Raw genomic sequence first — 24,338 nt, forward strand, 5'->3', positions numbered from 1 at the left:
ACACTATGTCACACTGTACATGGCACAACACGGGGATGGGGAGACACTATGTCACAGTGTACATGACACAACACGGGGATGGGGAGACACTATGTCACAGTGTACATGGCACAACACGGGGGTGGGGAGACACTATGTCACAGTGTACATGGCACAACACAGGGATGGGGAGACACTATGTCACAGTGTACGTCATGGCACAACACAGGGATGGGGAGACACTATGTCACAGTGTACATGGCACAACACAGGGATGGGGAGACACTATGTCACAGTGTACATGGCACAACACGGGGATGGGGAGACACTATGTCACAGTGTACATGGCACAACACGGGGATGGGGAGACACTATGTCACAGTGTACATGGCACAACACGGGGATGGGGAGACACTATGTCACAGTGTACGTCATGGCACAACACAGGGATGGGAGACACTATGTCACAGTGTACATGGCACAACACAGGGATGGGGAGACACTGTCACAGTGTACATGACACAACACGGGGATGGGGAGACACTATGTCACAGTGTACATGGCACAACACGGGGGTGGGGAGACACTATGTCACAGTGTACGTCATGGCACAACACAGGGATGGGGAGACACTATGTCACAGTGTACATGGCACAACACGGGGATGGGGAGACACTGTCACAGTGTACATGACACAACACGGGGATGGGGAGACACTATGTCACAGTGTACATGGCACAACACGGGGGTGGGGAGACACTATGTCACAGTGTACGTCATGGCACAACACAGGGATGGGGAGACACTATGTCACAGTGTACATGGCACAACACGGGGATGGGGAGACACTATGTCACAGTGTACATGACACAACACGGGGATGGGGAGACACTATGTCACAGTGTACATGGCACAACACAGGGATGGGGAGACACTATGTCACAGTGTACATGGCACAACACAGGGATGGGGAGACACTATGTCACAGTGTACATGGCACAACACGGGGGTGGGGAGACACTATGTCACAGTGTACGTCATGGCACAACACGGGGGTGGGGAGACACTATGTCACAGTGTACATGGCACAACACAGGGATGGGGAGACACTATGTCACAGTGTACGTCATGGCACAACACGGGGGTGGGGAGACACTATGTCACAGTGTACATGGCACAACACAGGGATGGGGAGACACTATGTCACAGTGTACATGGCACAACACAGGGATGGGGAGACACTATGTCACAGTGTACGTCATGGCACAACACGGGGGTGGGGAGACACTATGTCACAGTGTACATGGCACAACACAGGGATGGGGAGACACTATGTCACAGTGTACGTCATGGCACAACACAGGGATGGGAGACACTATGTCACAGTGTACATGGCACAACACAGGGATGGGAGACACTATGTCACAGTCTACATGGCACAACACAGGGATGGGAGACACTATGTCACAGTGTACATGGCACAACACAGGGATGGGGAGACACTATGTCACAGTGTACATGGCACAGCACGGGGGTGGGGAGACACTATGTCACAGTGTACATGGCACAACACAGGGATGGGGAGACACTATGTCACAGTGTACATGGCACAACACAGGGATGGGGAGACACTATGTCACAGTGTACATGGCACAACACAGGGATGGGGAGACACTATGTCACAGTCTACATGGCACAACACGGGGGTGGGGAGACACTATGTCACAGTGTACATGGCACAACACAGGGATGGGGAGACACTATGTCACAGTGTACATGGCACAACACAGGGATGGGGAGACACTATGTCACAGTGTACATGACACAACACAGGGGTGGGGAGACACTATGTCACACTGTACATGGCACAACACAGGGATGGGAAGACACTATGTCACAGTGTACATGACACAACACAGGGATGGGAAGACACTATGTCACAGTGTACATGACACAACACAGGGATGGGGAGACACTGTCACAGTGTACATGGCACAGCACGGGGGTGGGGAGACACTATGTCACAGTGTACATGGCACAACACAGGGATGGGGAGACACTATGTCACAGTGTACATGGCACAACACAGGGATGGGGAGACACTATGTCACAGTGTACATGGCACAACACGGGGGTGGGGAGACACTATGTCACAGTGTACATGGCACAACACAGGGATGGGGAGACACTATGTCACAGTGTACATGACACAACACAGGGATGGGGAGACACTATGTCACAGTGTACATGGCACAACACGGGGGTGGGGAGACACTATGTCACAGTGTACATGGCACAACACGGGGGTGGGGAGACACTATGTCACAGTGTACATGGCACAACACGGGGGTGGGGAGACACTATGTCACAGTGTACGTCATGGCACAACACAGGGATGGGGAGACACTATGTCACAGTGTACATGGCACAACACGGGGGTGGGGAGACACTATGTCACAGTGTACATGGCACAACACGGGGGTGGGGAGACACTATGTCACAGTGTACATGGCACAACACGGGGGTGGGGAGACACTATGTCACAGTGTACGTCATGGCACAACACAGGGATGGGGAGACACTATGTCACAGTGTACATGGCACCACACGGGGGTGGGGAGACACTATGTCACAGTGTACATGGCACAACACAGGGATGGGGAGACACTATGTCACAGTGTACGTCATGGCACAACACAGGGATGGGGAGACACTATGTCACAGTGTACATGGCACAACACAGGGATGGGGAGACACTATGTCACAGTGTACATGGCACAACACAGGGATTGGGAGACACTATGTCACAGTGTACATGGCACAACACGGGGGTGGGGAGACACTATGTCACAGTGTACATGGCACAACACAGGGATTGGGAGACACTATGTCACAGTGTACATGGCACAACACAGGGATGGGGAGACACTGTCACAGTGTACATGGCACAACACAGGGATGGGGAGACACTATGTCACAGTGTACATGGCACAACACAGGGATGGGGAGACACTGTCACAGTGTACATGGCACAGCACGGGGGTGGGGAGACACTATGTCACAGTGTACATGGCACAACACGGGGATGGGGAGACACTATGTCACAGTGTACATGGCACAACACGGGGGTGGGGAGACACTATGTCACAGTGTACATGGCACAACCCATGTGACGCAACATTTTAATCGTATTGATTTGACCATAGATTCATTTGTTGGGGGCTAAAAACAAATGGACACTTAAGCTGTAGTAAACATGGTTGACAAATTCATTGTTATGTTTCAGTGATTTTTTCTTGAACATTCTAGCAGTATGAATGATGCGATGTGTAAACATACTTATTCTTCAACATGACATGTTAAATATACTGTTATTCAGTGTAGATTTTTGATGATAGTTTTTGTGCATTGCAGATCATGCCTAAAAGATGACAAGACGTAGCGACAGTCGCACCAGGCGTGGTCGATCTAACAGCTCTTCACCAACAGGCCCCAGACAAACCAAATCCAGACGCAGAAATGCCAATCAGACATCTGAAAGCCCAGCCCCTGTTCCTGAGGAGTCTTCCATTCAGGAGAACAACACTGAAGTAGAAACAAAAGGCAAAGACGAACAGATGGAGCAGACGGCCAAACGCCAAAGTCAGAGGAATGCTGGCAAAGAGTCTGAGGCAAAGAAGCCAACTCCTGCAGCAAGTCTTAAAAGTACACGCACACCTCGGGCTGGGAAGAAAGTTGGTATGGAGCTTGATCAGGAGGCAGCCTCTGAAATGGCGAAGCCCTCGTCTTCTGTGTCACTGGCCACCAGCTTGCCCGTCACCCCAAGCAACATGCCCAAACCAGAGCCTGTGGATACTCCTGGGGATTCAGGTATCGAGAAGTCTCCAACTGAGCTGCAGGTTGTTAGAGCAATAGCCAAGCCTCCCAAAAAACGTAAAGCAAATGATATTGAGCCTGAACTTGTGGTGTCACCTCCACCAAAACGACCTGCTATTGACTTAAATGAATGGAAGAATCAACGTGTTCTTGCTAAAAGGGAGACTGTTTTCCAGCCTGGTGTTGTGAAGCAGATTCGTCAGAATCGACACATTGGAATCTGCTTTGATGATAAGACTGTAATCTATTACAACGACATCTTGAATGCCCCATTGTGTGACATCATATCAGACAACTCCCCGATGGGGATGCTGGTTTCCATAGGAACTAAAGTGTGTGTGAGAATCAGTTCTGAAGAAAATGTTTTCTATGAAGGTTTTGTGATGGAGAAGAAAAATGCACCTGTTATGTATAAAATACACTTGGACAACAAACCCGAAAACAAGCCTGAAGACTGCTGGGTGACTCGGGCCAACATCCGGCTCCTCCAGCCTCCATGGTATGAGGATATGGAGGACAACTTCTCCGAGCCGGAGCACATGTATCAGCCCATCCCTGGTGGAGGAGTCTATAGAATAGAGAGGCCTGCATCAAGCGTTGCTAGTATAGCAAGCTTTGATAAAAATGACTCGTCTGAAGATGAAATGACAGCAGAGAATCTGAGCTTTGACTCTTCTGGAATGAGTACACCTAGATCAGGCAGTGCAACACCAGGTGCTCGTTCACAGAATGGACGTGAACGCAACAAGCAGCCTCCTAAAAAACGTGAATCTGCACGCAGTCGGAGTGCCCAATCCACAGAGAGTAGTCGGTCGAGTACTCCTCGATCTCCCCTGACAACAAAATACAAGAAAGGGGATGTTGTGTCCACTCCTAATGGAATACGGAAAAAATTCAATGGAAAGCAATGGAGAAGGTTGTGCTCTAAAGAAGGGTGTACAAAAGAGTCTCAGAGGCGAGGTTTTTGTTCAAGACATTTATCACTGAAAGGCAAGAGTCTTCGTCAAGCTCCAACTTTCCCTGGGTGTCGGAAAGGGGAGATGAAAGAAGGCCAGATTCAGTGGACAGACCAATCAAGAGAAGGTGAAACTGAACATGACAGACTGCTACAGCATCAGTTTGATATGGATGAGAAGGAGGCAGCCAATATGTTAGTCTCATTGGGCAACTCTCGGTCAACGACACCAGCCTTCTCTCCGACACCGCAGACACCCATCTCGCCACGTCTGTCAGCCCAATCACCCCCAGGTTCCGCCATCTACAGAAGTGGGTCAACATCATTCACCCCCATCTCCCCGCACACCAACCCCCAGAACCCTGGCTTCATTACCTCGCCCTCCCGATCATGGAGTGCTGGCACCTCCAAGTCCAGCACCTCGTCCGAACATGTATCCCCAGTCACACCAAGATTTCCTCCATCTTCAGGTGGCCCATCTGCCTTCCAGCCGAAGATTAATGTCATTGACCCTAATGTCTTGCCCAAACCCAGGAGTTTGTCCATTGCTACTCGACAGGACTCCATTGTGAGTGAAGATTCGGGAATTGAAATTCAGCCACCAAAGACACCAGATCAACATTCTTCACATTCTGCACATACAAGACAGAATTTGTATCCAACCGGTGCATGTTCGATTCTCACTTCGACAATTCAGCAGCGTCTTGCTGCCCACAATGCTGAGATGGCCAGGGAAACGGCATTTGTGACAGTGTCTCAGCAACAGGCACATGCAGGGAGGGAACAGAGAGCATATTCTGAGACTGGGGTGAGGAACTATTCTGGCATGGTTTCAGGAAAGAGTCACTCCATGGACCATGTGGCTGATAGACATGTTGCCATATTGCCTGATCATATCAATGGTGGGAGACTACCTCGACCCTCGCACCAGGAATATGAACAACAGTTGCATCATGGGATGCAGGAACGTGCCCACGATGCACATTCTAACGTTCCGATGGAGCTGACCAGTCGGGCGAGTGTAAGTGTATCCCATAACACTCTTTCCCAGAATACAGTTGTCAGCCAAGCACATACCACCTTGCAACAACAGCTACACCAAGCTACACCAAATGCTGGTCAACAGCAGGGGTCAAGTTACCCCGCTGGAGCCGTGCACCCAACAGCATCCACGCTGTTGCCAGTGTTACCAGTGAATGACCACCCGAGGGAAGCCGCCCCAGCAGAGAGAACCAATCACATGAGGGAAGACCATTCAGAACGTAAGTGTTGACAATATTTCATAGCTTCACTCAACATTGTAGAAAGAACTCTTCCATTTGCAGTGTTCCCAGACCAAACGAGTCTCCCTACATAGAGATGTATCTGGGAATTTCAACTAAATACATGTAGAGGGGAAATTGGAGAAAACGACTCATCTTTTTGTACCAAATTATAGAGTATTTCTGTATTCTTATGTTCTTACATTCAGAGGTCCTGAAGCAGTCAATGCAGTGATGTCAAACTAGGACACATATACAAAGATGTAACATATTCAGTCAAAATGTATGATAAACTGAAATGGGATATTCCAATTTTGAAGACATAGGGGCCGAATTTCAGCCCATGAGAATGTCTAGATCGATCCTAGCTGCATTACTGTGTACACAATGTTTCTATTCTTGTGACTGGTTGATGGTGACTGAAATATAGGAAATAATTATACTTATATGATGGACCACATTGTACGATTCGTACCAATGTCTGATGCAAGGGACGGTTTAACGAACTTGAATGTAAAACCTGAACCAGGTACATGTTAACGTGAAAAGCTAGTTGCACCAGACTAAACCAAGTTGCACCCTAAATTTATCAAAGTTAAAACACTGATGCATGCATGCTTCATTTTGAAAATTGTCCAAGAAAGTAGAGTTACTTTGTTTGAAGGTGTGATAGGCCTTAGTGTTATCAGTATGGTCACAGCGACAGACAGATATGTTGGCGTTCATCAGTGAGCACCAGACCAGTGATACTAAGTTGACACTTGGAGTTTCAAGTGGTCGTAATTGTGAAGTTACTGTGTTATTAAACAGTCCCCAACATCCAGTTACTTATCCATGGTGTGACGTGATATGCGGACAAAACATGTCCCTGACTGACCTCCACTGTTCCAGTGACATTTGATGGACGTAAATCAGGTGCTGTGTTCTGGATTACCATCATCAGTAGGGGTCAAGAGGTGGGCATGACAACGATGAACATGACAGAATATGTAACAGACAGCACATTAAGGGATAGACACCGCCTTTGTCTGCTAGTCCAAACTAGTGAAAATCTATTTGGACTAGTTGTTGTCTCCTGTAATCTGGTTGCTCTAAATAAGCCTCTTATTATGTTATGGCCCAGTTGTATTTGACCAGTGGTGTCTACCCTGGCTGTTGTTTGGTTTTTGAGTGTGTGTCATGTTCATCCATAACGTGGCATCCATTAGCTCCAACAGTTCATTCTGAGATGCCAGTGACAGAGCTGTTAGTTCACTTTGGATAGTTCATCTACTAACAAGACTGTTTCTTCAGAAATGTTTGCACACAATGATGTGCTGCTGATTAAGTATTATTTTTACATATGTCATTTCCATGGAAACAGTTTGTATCCTGGCTGTCACGGATCTCTTTCAATCGTTCTGGCACTATGAATGGGAATATGTCCTGCTGACTATCTGACTCTGCAGCCCAGTGTGGCTGGTCTACTTCTGAGACTTATTGATGAAGGCATTCATCCAGGTCTTTGTGTACTGCAGCTAGCTGCTCCAGTGTTGTGGGTCCTAGGTCCCTGAATGAGCTCATCCCGAATGTAGATGAACAACATGGAACCATCGCTCTAGACCTTGCACACAGCAAGATGGTACCCTCGTTCCTTTCTTATTCCAAACTGAAGATAATAATGATAATAAGTGTCAGTTTACAAGCTTTAGAGAAGGAAAAAGGAATGGGAAACCTCAGTTATGTGTTGTAGGTTCTACACAAATATTGTCTTTAGGATTCATAGGACATTTCAGCATAATGTCAGACATGATTGATATAAATAGATACATGTGAAGTTTATTTTTTATTCCTCACTGGAACCTTGTTTGTATGTCTTCTGGGTCTGGGAGATGTATTGATGCATGTTGTACTGCACTGTGGTCAAACTATGCATCCAACATGTGTGCCATGTTCGTGTAGAATCATTGTGGTCAAACTATGCATCCAACATGTGTTCCATGTTCGTGTAGAATCATTGTGGTCAAACAATGCATCCAACATGTGTGCCATGTTCGTGTAGAATCATTGTGGTCAAACTATGCATCCAACATGTGTTCCATGTTCGTGTAGAATCATTGTGGTCAAACTATGCATCCAACATGTGTGCCATGTTCGTGTAGAATCATTGTGGTCAAACTATGCATCCAACATGTGTGTCATGTTCGTGTAGAATCATTGTGGTCAAACTATGCATCCAACATGTGTGCCATGTTCGTGTAGAATCATTGTGGTCAAACTATGCATCCAACATGTGTGCCATGTTCGTGTAGAATCATTGTGGTCAAACTATGCATCCAACATGTGTTCCATGTTCGTGTAGAATCATTGTGGTCAAACAATGCATCCAACATGTGTGCCATGTTCGTGTAGAATCATTGTGGTCAAACTATGCATCCAACATGTGTTCCATGTTCGTGTAGAATCATTGTGGTCAAACTATGCATCCAACATGTGTTCCATGTTCGTGTAGAATCATTGTGGTCAAACTATGCATCCAACATGTGTTCCATGTTCGTGTAGAATCATTGTGGTCAAACTATGCATCCAACATGTGTGCCATGTTCGTGTAGAATCACTGTGGTCAAACTATGCATCCAACATGTGTGCCATGTTCGTGTAGAATCATTGTGGTCAAACTATGCATCCAACATGTGTGCCATGTTCGTGTAGAATCATTGTGGTCAAACTATGCATCCAACATGTGTGCCATGTTCGTGTAGAATCATTGTGGTCAAACTATGCATCCAACATGTGTGTCATGTTCGTGTAGAATCATTGTGGTCAAACAATGCATCCAACATGTGTGTCATGTTCGTGTAGAATCATTGTGGTTAAACTATGCATCCAACATGTGTTCCATGTTCGTGTAGAATCATTGTGGTTAAACTATGCATCCAACATGTGTGCCATGTTCGTGTAGAATCACTGTGGTCAAACTATGCATCCAACATGTGTGCCATGTTCGTGTAGAATCACTGTGGTCAAACTATGCATCCAACATGTGTGCCATGTTCGTGTAGAATCATTGTGGTCAAACTATGCATCCAACATGTGTGTCATGTTCGTGTAGAATCATTGTGGTCAAACAATGCATCCAACATGTGTGTCATGTTCGTGTAGAATCATTGTGGTTAAACTATGCATCCAACATGTGTTCCATGTTCGTGTAGAATCATTGTGGTCAAACTATGCATTCAACATGTGTGTCATGTTCGTGTAGAATCATTGTGGTCAAACTATGCATCCAACATGGATGCCATGTTCGTGTAGAATCATTGTGGTCAAACTATGCATCCAACATGTGTTCCATGTTCGTGTAGAATCATTGTGGTCAAACTATGCATCCAACATGTGTGCCATGTTCGTGTAGAATCATTGTGGTCAAACTATGCATCCAACATGTGTGCCATGTTCGTGTAGAATCACTGTGGTCAAACTATGCATCCAACATGGATGCCATGTTCGTGTAGAATCACTGTGGTCAAACTATGCATCCAACATGTGTGTCATGTTCGTGTAGAATCATTGTGGTCAAACTATGCATCCAACATGTGTTCCATGTTCGTGTAGAATCATTGTGGTCAAACTATGCATCCAACATGTGTGCCATGTTCGTGTAGAATCACTGTGGTCAAACTATGCATCCAACATGGATGCCATGTTCGTGTAGAATCATTGTGGTCAAACTATGCATCCAACATGTGTGTCATGTTCGTGTAGAATCATTGTGGTCAAACTATGCATCCAACATGTGTGCCATGTTCGTGTAGAATCATTGTGGTCAAACTATGCATCCAACATGTGTGTCATGTTCGTGTAGAATCATTGTGGTCAAACTATGCATCCAACATGTGTTCCATGTTCGTGTAGAATCATTGTGGTCAAACTATGCATCCAACATGGATGCCATGTTCGTGTAGAATCACTGTGGTCAAACTATGCATCCAACATGGATGCCATGTTCGTGTAGAATCATTGTGGTCAAACTATGCATCCAACATGGATGCCATGTTCGTGTAGAATCATTGTGGTCAAACAATGCATCCAACATGTGTGTCATGTTCGTGTAGAATCATTGTGGTCAAACTATGCATCCAACATGTGTGCCATGTTCGTGTAGAATCATTGTGGTCAAACTATGCATCCAACATGTGTGCCATGTTCGTGTAGAATCACTGTGGTCAAACTATGCATCCAACATGTGTTCCATGTTCGTGTAGAATCATTGTGGTCAAACTATGCATCCAACATGTGTGCCATGTTCGTGTAGAATCATTGTGGTCAAACTATGCATCCAACATGTGTGCCATGTTTGTGTGGAATCAGTGTGATCTGGTAATAGCATTAATCAATATATTTTATATCTGAAGGTAACTGTTGCCTTCAAGGCTTATTTGTAATATGAACATGATGAGAATGAGTGGGTTAAGATTTAGCTTCAATTTTACTGCCACGTCAACAACATTGCAGCCATGTAGAGACTGTGAGACAAGAAAATGAATTTCCTAGAATGTCACAAGGGTTTTAGTAGTAATCAAAAACCACTTGACATTCCTCATATTGTTTTAGAAAATGTGGATTCCCCGAGAATAGCTGCAAAATTACTGATGCGGCATTAAGTAAAGCTTACTCACTTACTCACCACTATCAGTGCCATGTTTGTTTCAAGTTAAAGTGCATTTTTGGATATGACAGCATAGAAATATTCTACTTCCTTATAAGAAATTACAACAAGACATAAGTCATCTTGGGGACTGCATACTTCAGTGGAGGTATCCCTTGTCACATGAGTGTGCACTTATTGCGCAGGTTGTTATAGCTGCATGAGGATAGCTTGGCCTCGTGCTGACATAACCAAAGTGATTTTTAAGCAAGTAGGTGTGAAAACTAACACTGCTGGCTAGCCTCGTCTCTCCACAGACTCACAATTAGAGTGACCTAAATAACTGGTGAACACCATTTTCTGCAGTAGTTCCACCCTTCCTGCAGTTCTCGTTTATTGAGTGTTATTTGTGTGATCACACATTGAATCTGCACAAATTTTTTCCTGAATTGTTTTTAGTTTCTTTTTGGGGGGTTGGTTGTGAAAATATGTGAGCTTGGTGTTCAGCTTGCTCTAGCTGTAGTGGCTGAGATCAGCTGGGAAGACTCCATGCATTTCATTATCCTCACTCAGGGCTGTCCTGTCACTTGATTGGCTGCTATATGCTGACATCACAGTTTTCACTTTAGAGCCGAGTGCACAAGTGTAGTCTGATTGGTTGGTTGTGATGAAAGAACTCTTTTGATTGGCTGTTGATGATGTAGTCAGTGTTTCAGTGAGAATGCAGTTTGTAATCTACATAAGCCATCAGCAGGATGTGCAGACATTGCAGGGAGGCTTTGGGTTGGCCTAGTTACTGCTGCAGTGTAATTTTGCACTTAGAGTGTGCACTTGTGCATCATTTGCACAACACTGGCACAACATCTGTTCAAATGCTTACAATAATTAAACAGATCTAGGTTTCAGCAGGCTGTTATGCAAGGCACTTTCGAACTAAAGGCATGTTACACAGAGATCCATGTAGACAGTTAGCAGCACTCTTCACAAAACACCTGAGCCATAATCACAATAATGCAAAAGCACAGCAATTGACAATTAATTACTTTCATATATATTTTTGTTATCCATGTTCAATGAAAGTCAGTCCTTCTGTAGCATTAATGTGTTCCAAGTCAATAATTCAAGCTATCCCTGTACAGGCAGACGTGAAGCAGGTCAGGACTTGTATCAGTCATCTTTGTCATCGTAAAACAGTTTCAGAGAAATTATTGTCATCATAGGGGAAGTCATCTTTGTTCTCGTTATGTTATTGTTAAACAAGGAAATACAGTATGTCAGATTAATAGATTACAAATGTGCACTTGAAATTCTTTTGGAAGTAGAAACTAGGAGTACTTTCAAGTTGATCTTCCTCATCCTTGAGACCTGGTGTACATGCCAAACATTGTTCAGGTATCTCAAAACTCACATTAACTCTTGAATTAAGGGAAGCAGTATTTATCTCTGTACCATTTATGAACAATGAAGTTTATTTGGGTTATTAATATTTTTAGACATTCTGTGTTTTTCTGTATTTTTTTACTAGCTTTGGTTACCTGACCCTGTCACTGATTCAGTTAGAATTAGATTAGGTGATTGGGGAGAGCTGGTGATGCATCCTGCTAATCAGGGTGATTGGTGACGAGCTGGTGATGCACCCTGCTAATCAGGATCATTGGTGACGCACCCTGCTAATCAGGGTGATTTGGTGACGCACCCTGCTAATCAGGATCATTGGTGACGCACCCTGCTTATCAGGGTGATTGGTGACACACCCTGCTAATCAGGATCATTGGTGACGCTGCCTGCTAATCAGGGTGATTTGGTGATGCACCCTGCTAATCAGGGTGATTTGGTGACGCACCCTGCTAATCAGGGTGATTGGTGACGCACCCTGCTAATCAGGGTGATTGGTGACGCACCCTGCTAATCAGGGTGATTGGTGACGCACCCTGCTAATCAGGGTGATTGGTGACGAGCTGGTGTGTACAGTTGTAGTGTGATGTAATCATGTAAGGACACAAGACGTGTGTACAGTTGTAGCGTGATGTAAGGACAAAAGGCATGTGTACAGTTATACTGTGATGTAAGGACACAAGCCGTGTGTACAGTTGTATTGTGATGTAAGGACAAAAGGCATGTGTACAGTTATACTGAGATGTAAGGACACAAGACGTGTGTACAGTTATACTGAGATGTAAGGACACAAGCCGTGTGTACAGTTATACTGAGATGTAAGGACACAAGCCATGTGTACAGTTATACTGAGATGTAAGGACACAAGACGTGTGTACAGTTATACTGAGATGTAAGGACACAAGCCGTGTGTACAGTTATACTGAGATGTTAGGACACAAGCCGTGTGTACAGTTATACTGAGATGTAAGGACACAAGACGTGTGTACAGTTATACTGAGATGTAAGGACACAAGCCGTGTGTACAGTTATACTGAGATGTAAGGACACAAGAGGTGTGTACAGTTATACTGAGATGTAAGGACACAAGCCGTGTGTAGAGTTATACTGAGATGTAAGGACACAAGACGTGTGTACAGTTATACTGTGATGTAAGGACACAAGACGTGTGTACAGTTATACTGTGATGTAAGGACACAAGATGTGTACAGTTGTAGTGTGATGTAAGGACACAAGCCGTGTGTACAGTTATACTGTGATGTAAGGACACAAGGCGTGTGTACAGTTATACTGTGATGTAAGGACACAAGGCGTGTGTACAGTTATACTGAGATGTAAGGACACAAGGCGTGTGTACAGTTATACTGTGATGTAAGGACACAAGACGTGTGTACAGTTATACTGTGATGTAAGGACACAAGCCGTGTGTACAGTTATACTGTGATGTAAGGACACAAGAGGTGTGTACAGTTGTATTGTGATATAAGGACACAAGAGGTGTGTACAGTTATACTGAGATGTAAGGACACAAGACGTGTGTACAGTTGTAGTGTGATGTAAGGACAAAAGGCATGTGTACAGTTATACTGTGATGTAAGGACACAAGAGGTGTGTACAGTTGTATTGTGATGTAAGGACACAAGACGTGTGTACAGTTATACTGAGATGTAAGGACACAAGCCGTGTGTACAGTTATACTGAGATGTAAGGACACAAGACGTGTGTACAGTTATACTGAGATGTAAGGACACAAGCCGTGTGTACAGTTATACTGAGATGTAAGGACACAAGAGGTGTGTACAGTTATACTGAGATGTAAGGACACAAGACGTGTGTACAGTTATACTGAGATGTAAGGACACAAGACGTGTGTACAGTTATACTGTGATGTAAGGACACAAGACGTGTGTACATTTATACTGTGATGTAAGGACACAAGATGTGTACAGTTGTATTGTGATGTAAGGACACAAGCCGTGTGTACAGTTATACTGTGATGTAAGGACACAAGCCATGTGTACAGTTATACTGTGATGTAAGGACACAAGGCGTGTGTACAGTTATACTGAGATGTAAGGACACAAGGCGTGTGTACAGTTATACTGTGATGTAAGGACACAAGACGTGTGTACAGTTATACTGTGATGTAAGGACACAAGCCGTGTGTACAGTTATACTGTGATGTAAGGACACAAGAGGTGTGTACAGTTGTATTGTGATATAAGGACAAAAGAGGTGTGTACAGTTATACTGAGATGTAAGGACACAAGACGTGTGTACAGTTGTAGTGTGATGTAAGGACAAAAGGCATGTGTACAGTTATACTGTGATGTAAGGACACAAGAGGTGTGTACAGTTGTATTGTGATGTAAGGACACAAGAGGTGTGTACAGTTATACTGAGATGTAAGGACACAAGACGTGTGTACAGTTATACTGAGATGTAAGGACACAAGACGTGTGTACAGTTATACTGAGATGTAAGGACACAAGACGTATGTACAGTTATACTGAGATGTAAGGACACAAGACGTGTGTACAGTTATACTGTGATGTAAGGACACAAGGCGTGTGTACAGTTATACTGAGATGTTAGGACACAAGACGTGTGTACAGTTATACAGAGATGTAAGGACACAAGACGTATGTACAGTTATACTGAGATGTAAGGACACAAGACGTGTGTACAGTTATACAGAGATGTAAGGACACAAGATGTGTGTACAGTTATACTGAGATGTAAGGACACAAGCCGTGTGTACAGTTATACTGAGATGTAAGGACACAAGACGTGTGTACAGTTATACAGAGATGTAAGGACACAAGCCGTGTGTAGAGTTATACTGAGATGTAAGGACACAAGACGTGTGTAGAGTTATACTGAGATGTAAGGACACAAGCCGTGTGTAGAGTTATACTGAGATGTAAGGACACAAGCCGATGTGTACAGTTAAACTGAGATGTAAGGACACAAGCCATGTGTACAGTTATACTGAGATGTAAGGACACAAGCCGTGTGTAGAGTTATACTGAGATGTAAGGACACAAGCCGTGTGTAGAGTTATACTGAGATGTAAGGACACAAGCCGTGTGTACAGTTATACTGAGATGTAAGGACACAAGCCATGTGTACAGTTATACTGAGATGTAAGGACACAAGATGTGTACAGTTGCACGTACTTTCTAACTCTTTTAGCATGTTTAGTTTTGATTGTTTGATCTGTAACCATATTGGGCCAGCTGTTGTGATGTAGATAGAATTTCTCAGGTATGAGGAAGATGGTGGGTTGTGGTGAGTGAGGTCGTGGTTGTGGCGGCCCAGCTGGTCATGCTGTTGCTTCTACACATCCTGGTCACAACACTGTCTGGTAGTAGTACTAGCACTGTATGCCGGGGCTTTGTCTTCCTGGTGGAACACTTCACCTCACCAGCTGCTTGTCAGTGGTTCACTGGCAGCCTGAACATCATCATTAACGCCTGCTACTGCTGACAGTGCTTGATTAACATTTAAGTACTGTGTACAATTGTTTAAGCACTGTGTACAAATGTTTAAGCACTGCAGCCTTAGATATTGGCACTAGTCCTATAGTCCTTACCAAACTGCCTAATAGTTAAGGTATCATATGGACTCATAGAAATTGGCCATCTTTAAGCATTTTGCTGTATGTTATCATTATAAGGACTAGGGGACTGAAACTGTTAGTTTCTATCGCTGCACTGTGTTCACATGTTTTTCCACTGTGTAAAGTGCTCAAGTCTTTAACCACTTTCACAGCGTGTACTGTGCACAAATCTTTAGACTTGTGTGACCTGTGCTCTAAATTGAGCTAACCCGTGAAGATTCGGAGTCGAATAGGTCTTCAGCAACCCATGCTTGCCGTAAAAGGCAATTATGCTTGGCGACTAACGGGATCAGGTGGTCAAGCTCGCTGACTTTGCTGTTGCATGTCATTGTATCCAAAATGCTTAGATCGATGCTCATGATATCAATCACTTGATTGTTTGGTCCAGACACGATTATTTACAGACCGCCATCATAAAGCTGGAATATTTGCTGAGTGCGGTGTAAACAGCAAACCAAACCAAATCTAAATTGAGCTGATTTCAGAATAGCTCTTCAACTGTAAAGCATTTCATGAAGTCTTTGTTGTTGTGCTCTTTTGAAGTTTCCATTAGAATTACTGTCACTAATTATATTATTTTAGTGTGAATACTGCAAATTTTATTGCTTTTCATTTCAGTAACCCTTTGGGTCGTCAGTGTCACTGACCTTAAACCGTGAACAGTTGTATAATGCATGTAAAATCAATGCCCAACATCACTAGGTGATAACTGTCGTACATAACAGTGATATATTGTCCCATATCCCATGGTGGCTGTAGCTGCTACTGATCAATAGTTCACATTTTGCACGTCAATAGCACACTGACATCACTTTCAGCTCATCTCATTGGCTGCTTCTTGCGTCATTCACAAATATATTTGTATCCTTACATCATAGATGTCATTATCATACCTTTTTCCATTGCTTGTAATGTCAATCAAGCCTTGCCAGTCTCAATAAGATGCTTGACAAATATTTTAAATGCCCCCCAAAATGTTTACTAAATCCGTAAATTTAAAGAAGTTTATGCATGTGAAAAAACTAATCATTAGTGAGTAAATATAAGTGCAGCTGTGCTACCTCATACTTTGACTGCTCCTTCCTTCATGTCATGTCATGTCAGTGCATGGCATCTGGTTTATGAGACTTATGCATGTCTTTGTTCATGCATTAAATTGTTTTTCAGTTGTTCATGAATACAAAGTAGTAATACTAATATGTAATTATATTGTATTACAAGTCATACTATAAATAATTCTGTTTTCCATCCAGTAATTAATTCTCATATGACATTTGTATCTTTTGGCGATGTTGTCATGGTGATAAGAGTTGTATTTTCTCATCAGTTAGATCTATGAATATTAGCATGTCACAGCATCTCTGTGTTTCAGTAATTGTGTTACTGATCACCACTGTGATGGCCGGAGATGGCTGGTGATGTTGTTTCACAGTATTTGTTGAGTCATGGATAAACGAGTAGACAAAAATCAGTTGATATAGTTTAAGTACTGTATGAACGTTTCTCTCTTCATTGTTTGTACATCAGTGATCAATGTACATGTCTGTTTTTGTGTTTGTTAATATTTCTGGATTGATGATTTTATGAAGATTGTATTATTTTTTAAAAACAGTGAAATGGGTAAGAATAGTAATCTGTGACCGAGAGCGAGTGACCATTAACTTGGATTGATATGAAACACAAGGTACAGGTTGAGATCTTTCTGTTGTCAACAAGGAAGCGTTCAGCAGTTAGCGTTCACCCTCCAGCTGCATCCGTGTAGGGGAGGATGCTATGATGCCCCAGTAAAACATCCGAGTCGGCTGCGGGAGACCTGGGGACTCACCTGGGAGTCTTTGTTAGGGACACAACATATTTTATTTGCAACAAAACATACCCAATAAAAATCAGGGAGCTGAACAGTTTGCCACAAGATGTTTTTTCTCTCTCAAACTCAAACTCAAACTTGTTCTCAAACTATTGTTTCTTACTACTGACTACAGTGCCATGGAGAAGGCCTCATAAGTGCGTTGGTTGTGCCTAATCCATTGGATTTTTCACAAAAAATATCTTTTTAATCGTTGAAAGGACACCTATGGTGTGTTTAGAAAATAGCAGGCTTTTATTAAGGAGATTTGTAGTTCTTCATGAAATTACATCAATAACTGAATGACTAGTTTTATTGTCCAGTTATAACAGATCTCTAGTTCCCACATGCACTAGTAATTTGTTCTCCAGCAGCATCTGACTCTGGTGAAAGTAGTTTGTCAATGAATGGATGTGGTCATTGATTGGGAGTTTGTTGATATGTGATAGTGACAAGCTGCTGCCATGTTGATATCTTGTAGTACTTATCGGCATGCTGGCTACCGTCTACTCTTGTAATATGGAATTTTAGGTGACTCTACGTGAGTCTCCTTGTGCGACATTAGCATGTTTTTGATTTTGGGGTTTACAACACACTTTCACTCTCTTTGGTTTTACACATTGATTTCGTGATAGAATTTTGTAATGAAACGTCCATCCCTCCTGCCACTTACTGGCCAGGAGTTGAGTGGTAAGGTCAATTATGCAGTGTTCATTTTGTCAGAAATATTGAAAACATAAACTCTTACAGTCTGTGGCTGAGAAGTATTGACATGTGAAGATATGAAACCCTGGGACCTAAACTCATGCACCCACCAATCACAGCCTCAGTTCCCTTGTGTCATTGCACTGTCAACTCCACTCACACCCACTGGATCTGCCAAATACATTCTGGCATTGCAGTCAAAACTATAACAGCTATGGGCCAGTGGAGGGAACCGGGGAGATATTCTCACTCCATTGTCTGGCTGGTCAATCTCACTATGTCATTAGGAAATTGTCAGTTTATGCAGTCATAGGGACCGGTTATTTATTACTGGGTGCATGGGTCAGAGGAAATCAGGAAAGGGTCACCAAAACATATGACAGTCTCCGGGGGAGGGTCATAAAATATAACACATATCTGGGGAGGGTCATGAAAAAATGGATATTTTATAATAAAATATAAAGTGCTTTTGAATTTTGTCTTTTCAGGGCAGGTTGTGAAAAAAATGTAAATGGACATGGGGACTGTCATCTTAAAATATGACAATCATTAGGGGAGGGTGATTACTTTCTGTATGATAATTAGTGTATCAAGAACCTCTGTAATACATTGAGTAGACCCTTGAATATCACCATGCGCATACCGTTATCATGCAGAGCTCCACTGTGATTAACAGAAACACTTTAGTGATATTATTCACCACACCCACTTGTAACGTCACAAACATTGACTAGCCCTTGTCACTGTTACTGTTAGTAAGAGCTGGTAAACATGTTCAAAGTTTGCAAGTGTTCGCAAAATGATTTTGGAATGATAAGATAACTTAGCCCTGACATTCATTGCAATGCTGCCAATAAAATAAATATTTTCTGTATTTGCCTACAAATTCCCCTAATAAGCTCTTTCAAACTTTGCCTAGCCACATATATGCAAGTGGTCTCGTGTTGATCTTCAACACTGTTAGATGGAGATCCTCAATATTTGTCACATGCTATTATTTGTCAAAACCTGAAAGGAAAAACGTATAAAACTGTGTGACAAATTGCTAATACCATTTTCAAATTAGCTTTGACCTGAAGATAAATATAGCTCCTTCAGCACCCCACTGCCCCTTTTTCTAGCATCTGTAAATGCCAGGGTTCCTGGCCCCACGCTTGGCCCCAGGTCACTGCTACTAATAGGGTAGGTGCCCAGCCTTCATTAGCCTCGGCCTCATCACAGGCCCAGGAGCAGGTCTTGTCAAACTCTCATAAATCAGATGTATTTGGGGATGTCAGATGACGTCTATTTTCCTAAAATAAATTTAAGAATGAGGAAAGAAAAGGCTTGTTAAATATGGAATTGGGGATATGAAGAACAGATGACCTTTTGAGTTTATATAACCATCATGTGGGGCTGCAGCCAGGGGGCTGATGTATGACAGGATCTGTTTTCCACTTTGTAATTGACACATTTGATAAGACTAGATATCAGGGCTAAATGTAGACAAGATATAGATGTGGATATGTTTTGTGGAAAGCAGAGGAACTACGGAGGAGATCACTCAGTGTGTGTGCTGTGCCTTGTGTGTGCCCCATGTGTGCCCCATGTGTGCCTTGTGTGTGCCCCATGTGTGCCCCATGTGTGCCTTGTGTGTGCCCCATGTGTGCCTTGTGTGTGCCCCGTGTGTGCCCCATGTGTGCCCCATGTGTCGTGAGGGTCCTGATGGGATATACTGTTAAGTACAATACAACTGAGAAAAACTATCGTTAGGGTAAGATGAATAAAATATTTATTGGAATGTCCGAAAAACTGCTTAGCGTAAGTTAATACTTTACTATTTATCGCAAACATGTGAAAATCTCGTAAAAGTCGTATATACCTGGATCTAGTAACACAATAAAACTGTTTATAGTGTTTAGTATTTGCAAAACACACCAAATGCAGTAATGAAATAAAATCAAACAGCTGTCCCCATGTTTCCTACAGTCAGACTGAGGATATTGTGAATACTGTGTGTGTGTATGGTATGTGTGGTATGTGTGTAGGTTGTCATATATGATGATGTATTCAAACCTGACTGATGACAGATCTCAATATCTCTATGAAACTGCTCTCTAACTGATAGTCATTAACACTGACAAAATGGCATATGTGATTCACCGGCACACCATGGCACCGTGCCTTCTATGTAGAGTCCTTATGAATACAAGGACCACATCTTGAGTAAGTACTTCAGCTGTACCCAGTATGGGTGTATTTCCAGCTTACATGTCCACTTAGTGGATCCCCCATTCACTAACTGCTCTCCCTCCTGCACTCCCACTGACATCAAGTGCTGTTGCCAGCCATTCTAGTTCCACTCTCGGCGACTTTCCAGCATCACTTCTTTCCGATGCGGGCAGAGTTTGGTGTTACATCCGTGGGATAACATGAATAGAAGCTGCCTGGCTGACACCCTCAGGCTCCGACACAAGGATGGGCTTGTGGGATGAGGCTGTACTTGGGGAGAGAGAGAGAGAGAGATGCTGTCACAGTCTTGCCCTGATGCAATCACAGTCTTGCCCTGATGCTGTCACAGTCTTGCCTGGTTGCTGTCACAGTCTTGCCCAGTTGCTGTCACAGTCTTGCCCTGGTGCAGTCACAGTCTTGCCCTGATGCAGTCACAGTCTTGCCCTGATGCAGTCAGTCTTGCCCTGGTGCAGTCACAGTCTTGCCCTGATGCTGTCACAGTCTTGCCCTGATGCTGTCACAGTCTTGCCCTGATGCTGTCACAGGCTTGCCCTGATGCTGTCACAGTCTTGCCCGGTTGCTGTCACAGTCTTGCCCTGATGCTGTCACAGTCTTGCCCTGATGCTGTCACAGTCTTGCCCTGATGCAGTCACAGTCTTGCCCTGATGCAGTCACAGTCTTGCTCTGATGCAATCAGTCTTGCCCAGTTGCTGTCACAGTCTTGCTCTGATGCTGTCACAGTCTTGCCCTGATGCAGTCAGTCTTGCCCTGGTGCAGTCACGGTCTTGCCCTGGTGCAGTCACAGTCTTGCCCTGATGCAGTCACGGCCTTGCCCTGATGCAGTCACAGTCTTGCTAAAGGAGAGGGAGGATATGGCAGTCATTCCATCAGGGTAGATATAGATAGGGATATCTTTAGTTGTATGAAATGGTAACAATTGTCAGTTGACCCCCATTATGGTATATCTATCACCCAAGGCTGGAATGACTACTATCCGCCTGTTCTTAAATATAAATCAAATCAGGACGTTGGGTCACCGAAGCTTCTATTCATGAAACCGTGACTTCAGGTTGAAGAACTGGACATAACTATTTCGATAATGTTGATGTAATTTTAGTTTTCAGGTTATGTTTTGACAAATTGAACTCATGATGAACCTGTTTTCATCATGCCTTGTCTAATCCAGGCGGGACTGGCAGACCTACACCCAGTATTGTATGTGTCAATGTACAGTTATAAATACACTACTACATGACTGCCAGCGCTGGCCAGCAGTGTCTGTACACAACCATGACCACACAATGCTGGTGCTATTTTTACATCTCACCTGCCAACGAGGTCACAACACATATAGAGCTGATGAAAGCTAGTAGTAGGATGATATTATTCCTGTGAAAGTGGTAAAAACATAAATTATAATTTGGTAATATATTTCTTGTTCTGTATGTGGACATTTTTCTTTTATCAACAACCTGTATTTTGATATTTTTCTTGCTTTTATTTTCAGTAGATCTTAGTCTTAAGATATAGACTACTAGTGACTAAGATTATTAGGAAATTATACTCGATTTAGCTGTTGGTTGTATTACCATGGTGATTACGGGTATCTAAAATCATTTGATGTTTCATAGATTCTAGTTGAACTATATTTTAATGACCATTCTATTCTACTTGGTGTCAGCCAATATATTGAGTTACGCGGGATGGGTTGAGTCAAGAGTTTTGAGTGGATTGTCAAACTGAATTGTGGAATTGCCAGCAACAGCCTTAAACCAAATAAGGTGCTGTATATGCTGTTTACAGCATAATATTTCCCTGGAACATAGGACAGTAATTGAAAGTATGCCGTACACCAACAACCCAAGCTGACAGAAGTGGTACTCCTAAATAGGCCTACCAAAGAAAACCAGTAGAGAACAATCAAACTATGCTGGGTTTCTTTGGTAGGCCTGCTAAAGAAAACTAAACAAGCCTGACTACTACACCGCACATCACTATTATGACGTCATATCGCTCATTGTGAACCCAAAAATATGATCTCACAGTCATATATATGATGATATATAGAAAAAAGAGCTAAATACCATGTTTTCTGCACAAAATGTATGCCACACGTCCTTGGAGTGTTGAACTGCAACTGTGTATTTTGTGATCTATGATTGTACAATCAATTATTTTAAAATGCCTACCAATGATTGAAAAAGAAGTATGATTATTATGAATGTTCGCTGCTGCTGTGATTTGTCCATCAAACTGTCTCTTTCAGTTTATAGTGATTTGATTACCTCTGACTGACCAATCAGAAGAGTAATGTCCAAATTCAATGTAGAATAATGATTTGGTCATGTTCATAAAATTGCTATAAGGCTGAAATTTGATTGGAATATGTTGACTGTGGACAAAGGGCAAGCCTTGTGATGAGTGAGACTGGTTGTAGGTTGTGTAACAATTAGTACATTGTTAGAGACAGGGTTGTTCCGTATGGCTGTTAATGTGCTTGTCATGCTTTTAGCGGAAACACTTGAGGCCATACTGGCAGGGGTGATACTCTCAACTGCACTGCAATGCTCAGAATAGGCACATTAACTGCGTCATTCCCTCTGATCCGGTCACAATTACTAATTGTATCACTTTGAGATTGGATTTCACTGGGAGGTTTGAAGACAGTGATGGCTGTTGAGGCTTGAAGTGACTTTTGTGTTGGTTGGTATATGGAGCAGCTAGAGTTGTTGACTGCCTGACTCCCGGGCTGGGACACATTGTACAAGACTGTTCTCAGTGACACACTCTCAGTTGGGGGGAACTACAATGCATGGGATGAACTCAGACTAAAATCAAATATTCTCAGTGGCACTGTGTTTCCGTTGAATGCCAGACATGAATATTAATTAGAATATATTCATTAAGGACAACAAACAATGAGGGGTGTCGGCATAGGCTATAGACTGCCCAAATTCATAATAAGTTTGATAATGTCTTTAAATGATTTTATTACATTCATAAGCCGTTCTGGAATGGTCCAGTATTTGTGAGTCAAGAGTAAGAATTATCAAGTTTAGAAAAAAAGTGATTAAAGCCTCCAAATATTGGCTCGATGAAACCTGAAGAGGTCTTTGTTATGGCCTAGCTTGTTATGAAGATAATGACTGAGTCATGTTTCTGATAGCTGAACGTTTTACTACCATTAGTGAAACAATAACTACAGGATTCAACGGAGTGTTGTAACAAATGTCATAAAGGATGTTTTCATAATTTTGCAATCTTTTTGGATGACCATCTGTCAGTGTCCTCGAGAGGAGCTGATCAAATACCCTGTATCATGCCGGCCATTGGTATACTGCACTGTGGCATTATGTAATATTGCACAATAGCAAAAAAAACCTCTAAAATCCAAGCAATATTCCTGTTTTTATCCTCTCATCCCCAGAGAATAAATTAAAGGAGTCCAACTCAAGTCTAGAATGATGTGCCAAGTCTAAATTGCCTCAGCTCGAGGCTGAATTTAAGGATTGTTCTAGGCTCCATTTGGATTTAAATATTTATATTTTGTTGGTATATATTTATAAATAAGATAACTTTATTTCCAGGACTAAATGTCAGCCTATGGTTCTTGCTGTACTTAATGACAGTTAACAACTTCCTTTTCTCTGTTTTAGCGTCTCGGAATGAGATCCGTGTATATCCTTGGCATTCACTGGTTCCCTTTCTGACCAATACGGGACCAGCTGTTCCAGCAACCCCCCCAAATGGAGCAAGTCACCCGCCCCCACAGCCAGCCACCCCACCCCCTGTTGTTAGCAAACAGGAACCTCCTCAAACGACTCCAGGAGTGGTGGAAACATGTGAGTAATATGTATATGCAC

General features: G+C 43.1%; 1 protein-coding gene across 5 annotated transcripts in view; it reads left to right on the top strand.

Annotated features, from left to right (window-relative positions):
• LOC124125370 (protein capicua homolog) overlaps positions 1-24,338 on the top strand; it is a 55,763-nt gene that overhangs the window by 4,844 nt on the left and 26,581 nt on the right. For all 5 annotated transcript variants that reach the window (XM_046488679.2, XM_046488681.2, XM_046488682.2 and 2 more), the window contains exons 2-3: positions 3,394-6,072; positions 24,132-24,317. In XM_046488679.2, coding sequence (XP_046344635.2) covers positions 3,408-6,072; positions 24,132-24,317 — 2,851 coding nt within the window. In that variant the 5' untranslated portion in view covers positions 3,394-3,407. The remainder of the gene's footprint in view (positions 1-3,393; positions 6,073-24,131; positions 24,318-24,338) is intronic.

Source organism: Haliotis rufescens, unplaced genomic scaffold, assembly GCF_023055435.1.
Source record: "Haliotis rufescens isolate VD_foot unplaced genomic scaffold, xgHalRufe1.0.p SCAF_18, whole genome shotgun sequence".
In the NCBI taxonomy this organism is placed as follows: Eukaryota; Metazoa; Mollusca; class Gastropoda; order Lepetellida; family Haliotidae; genus Haliotis; species Haliotis rufescens.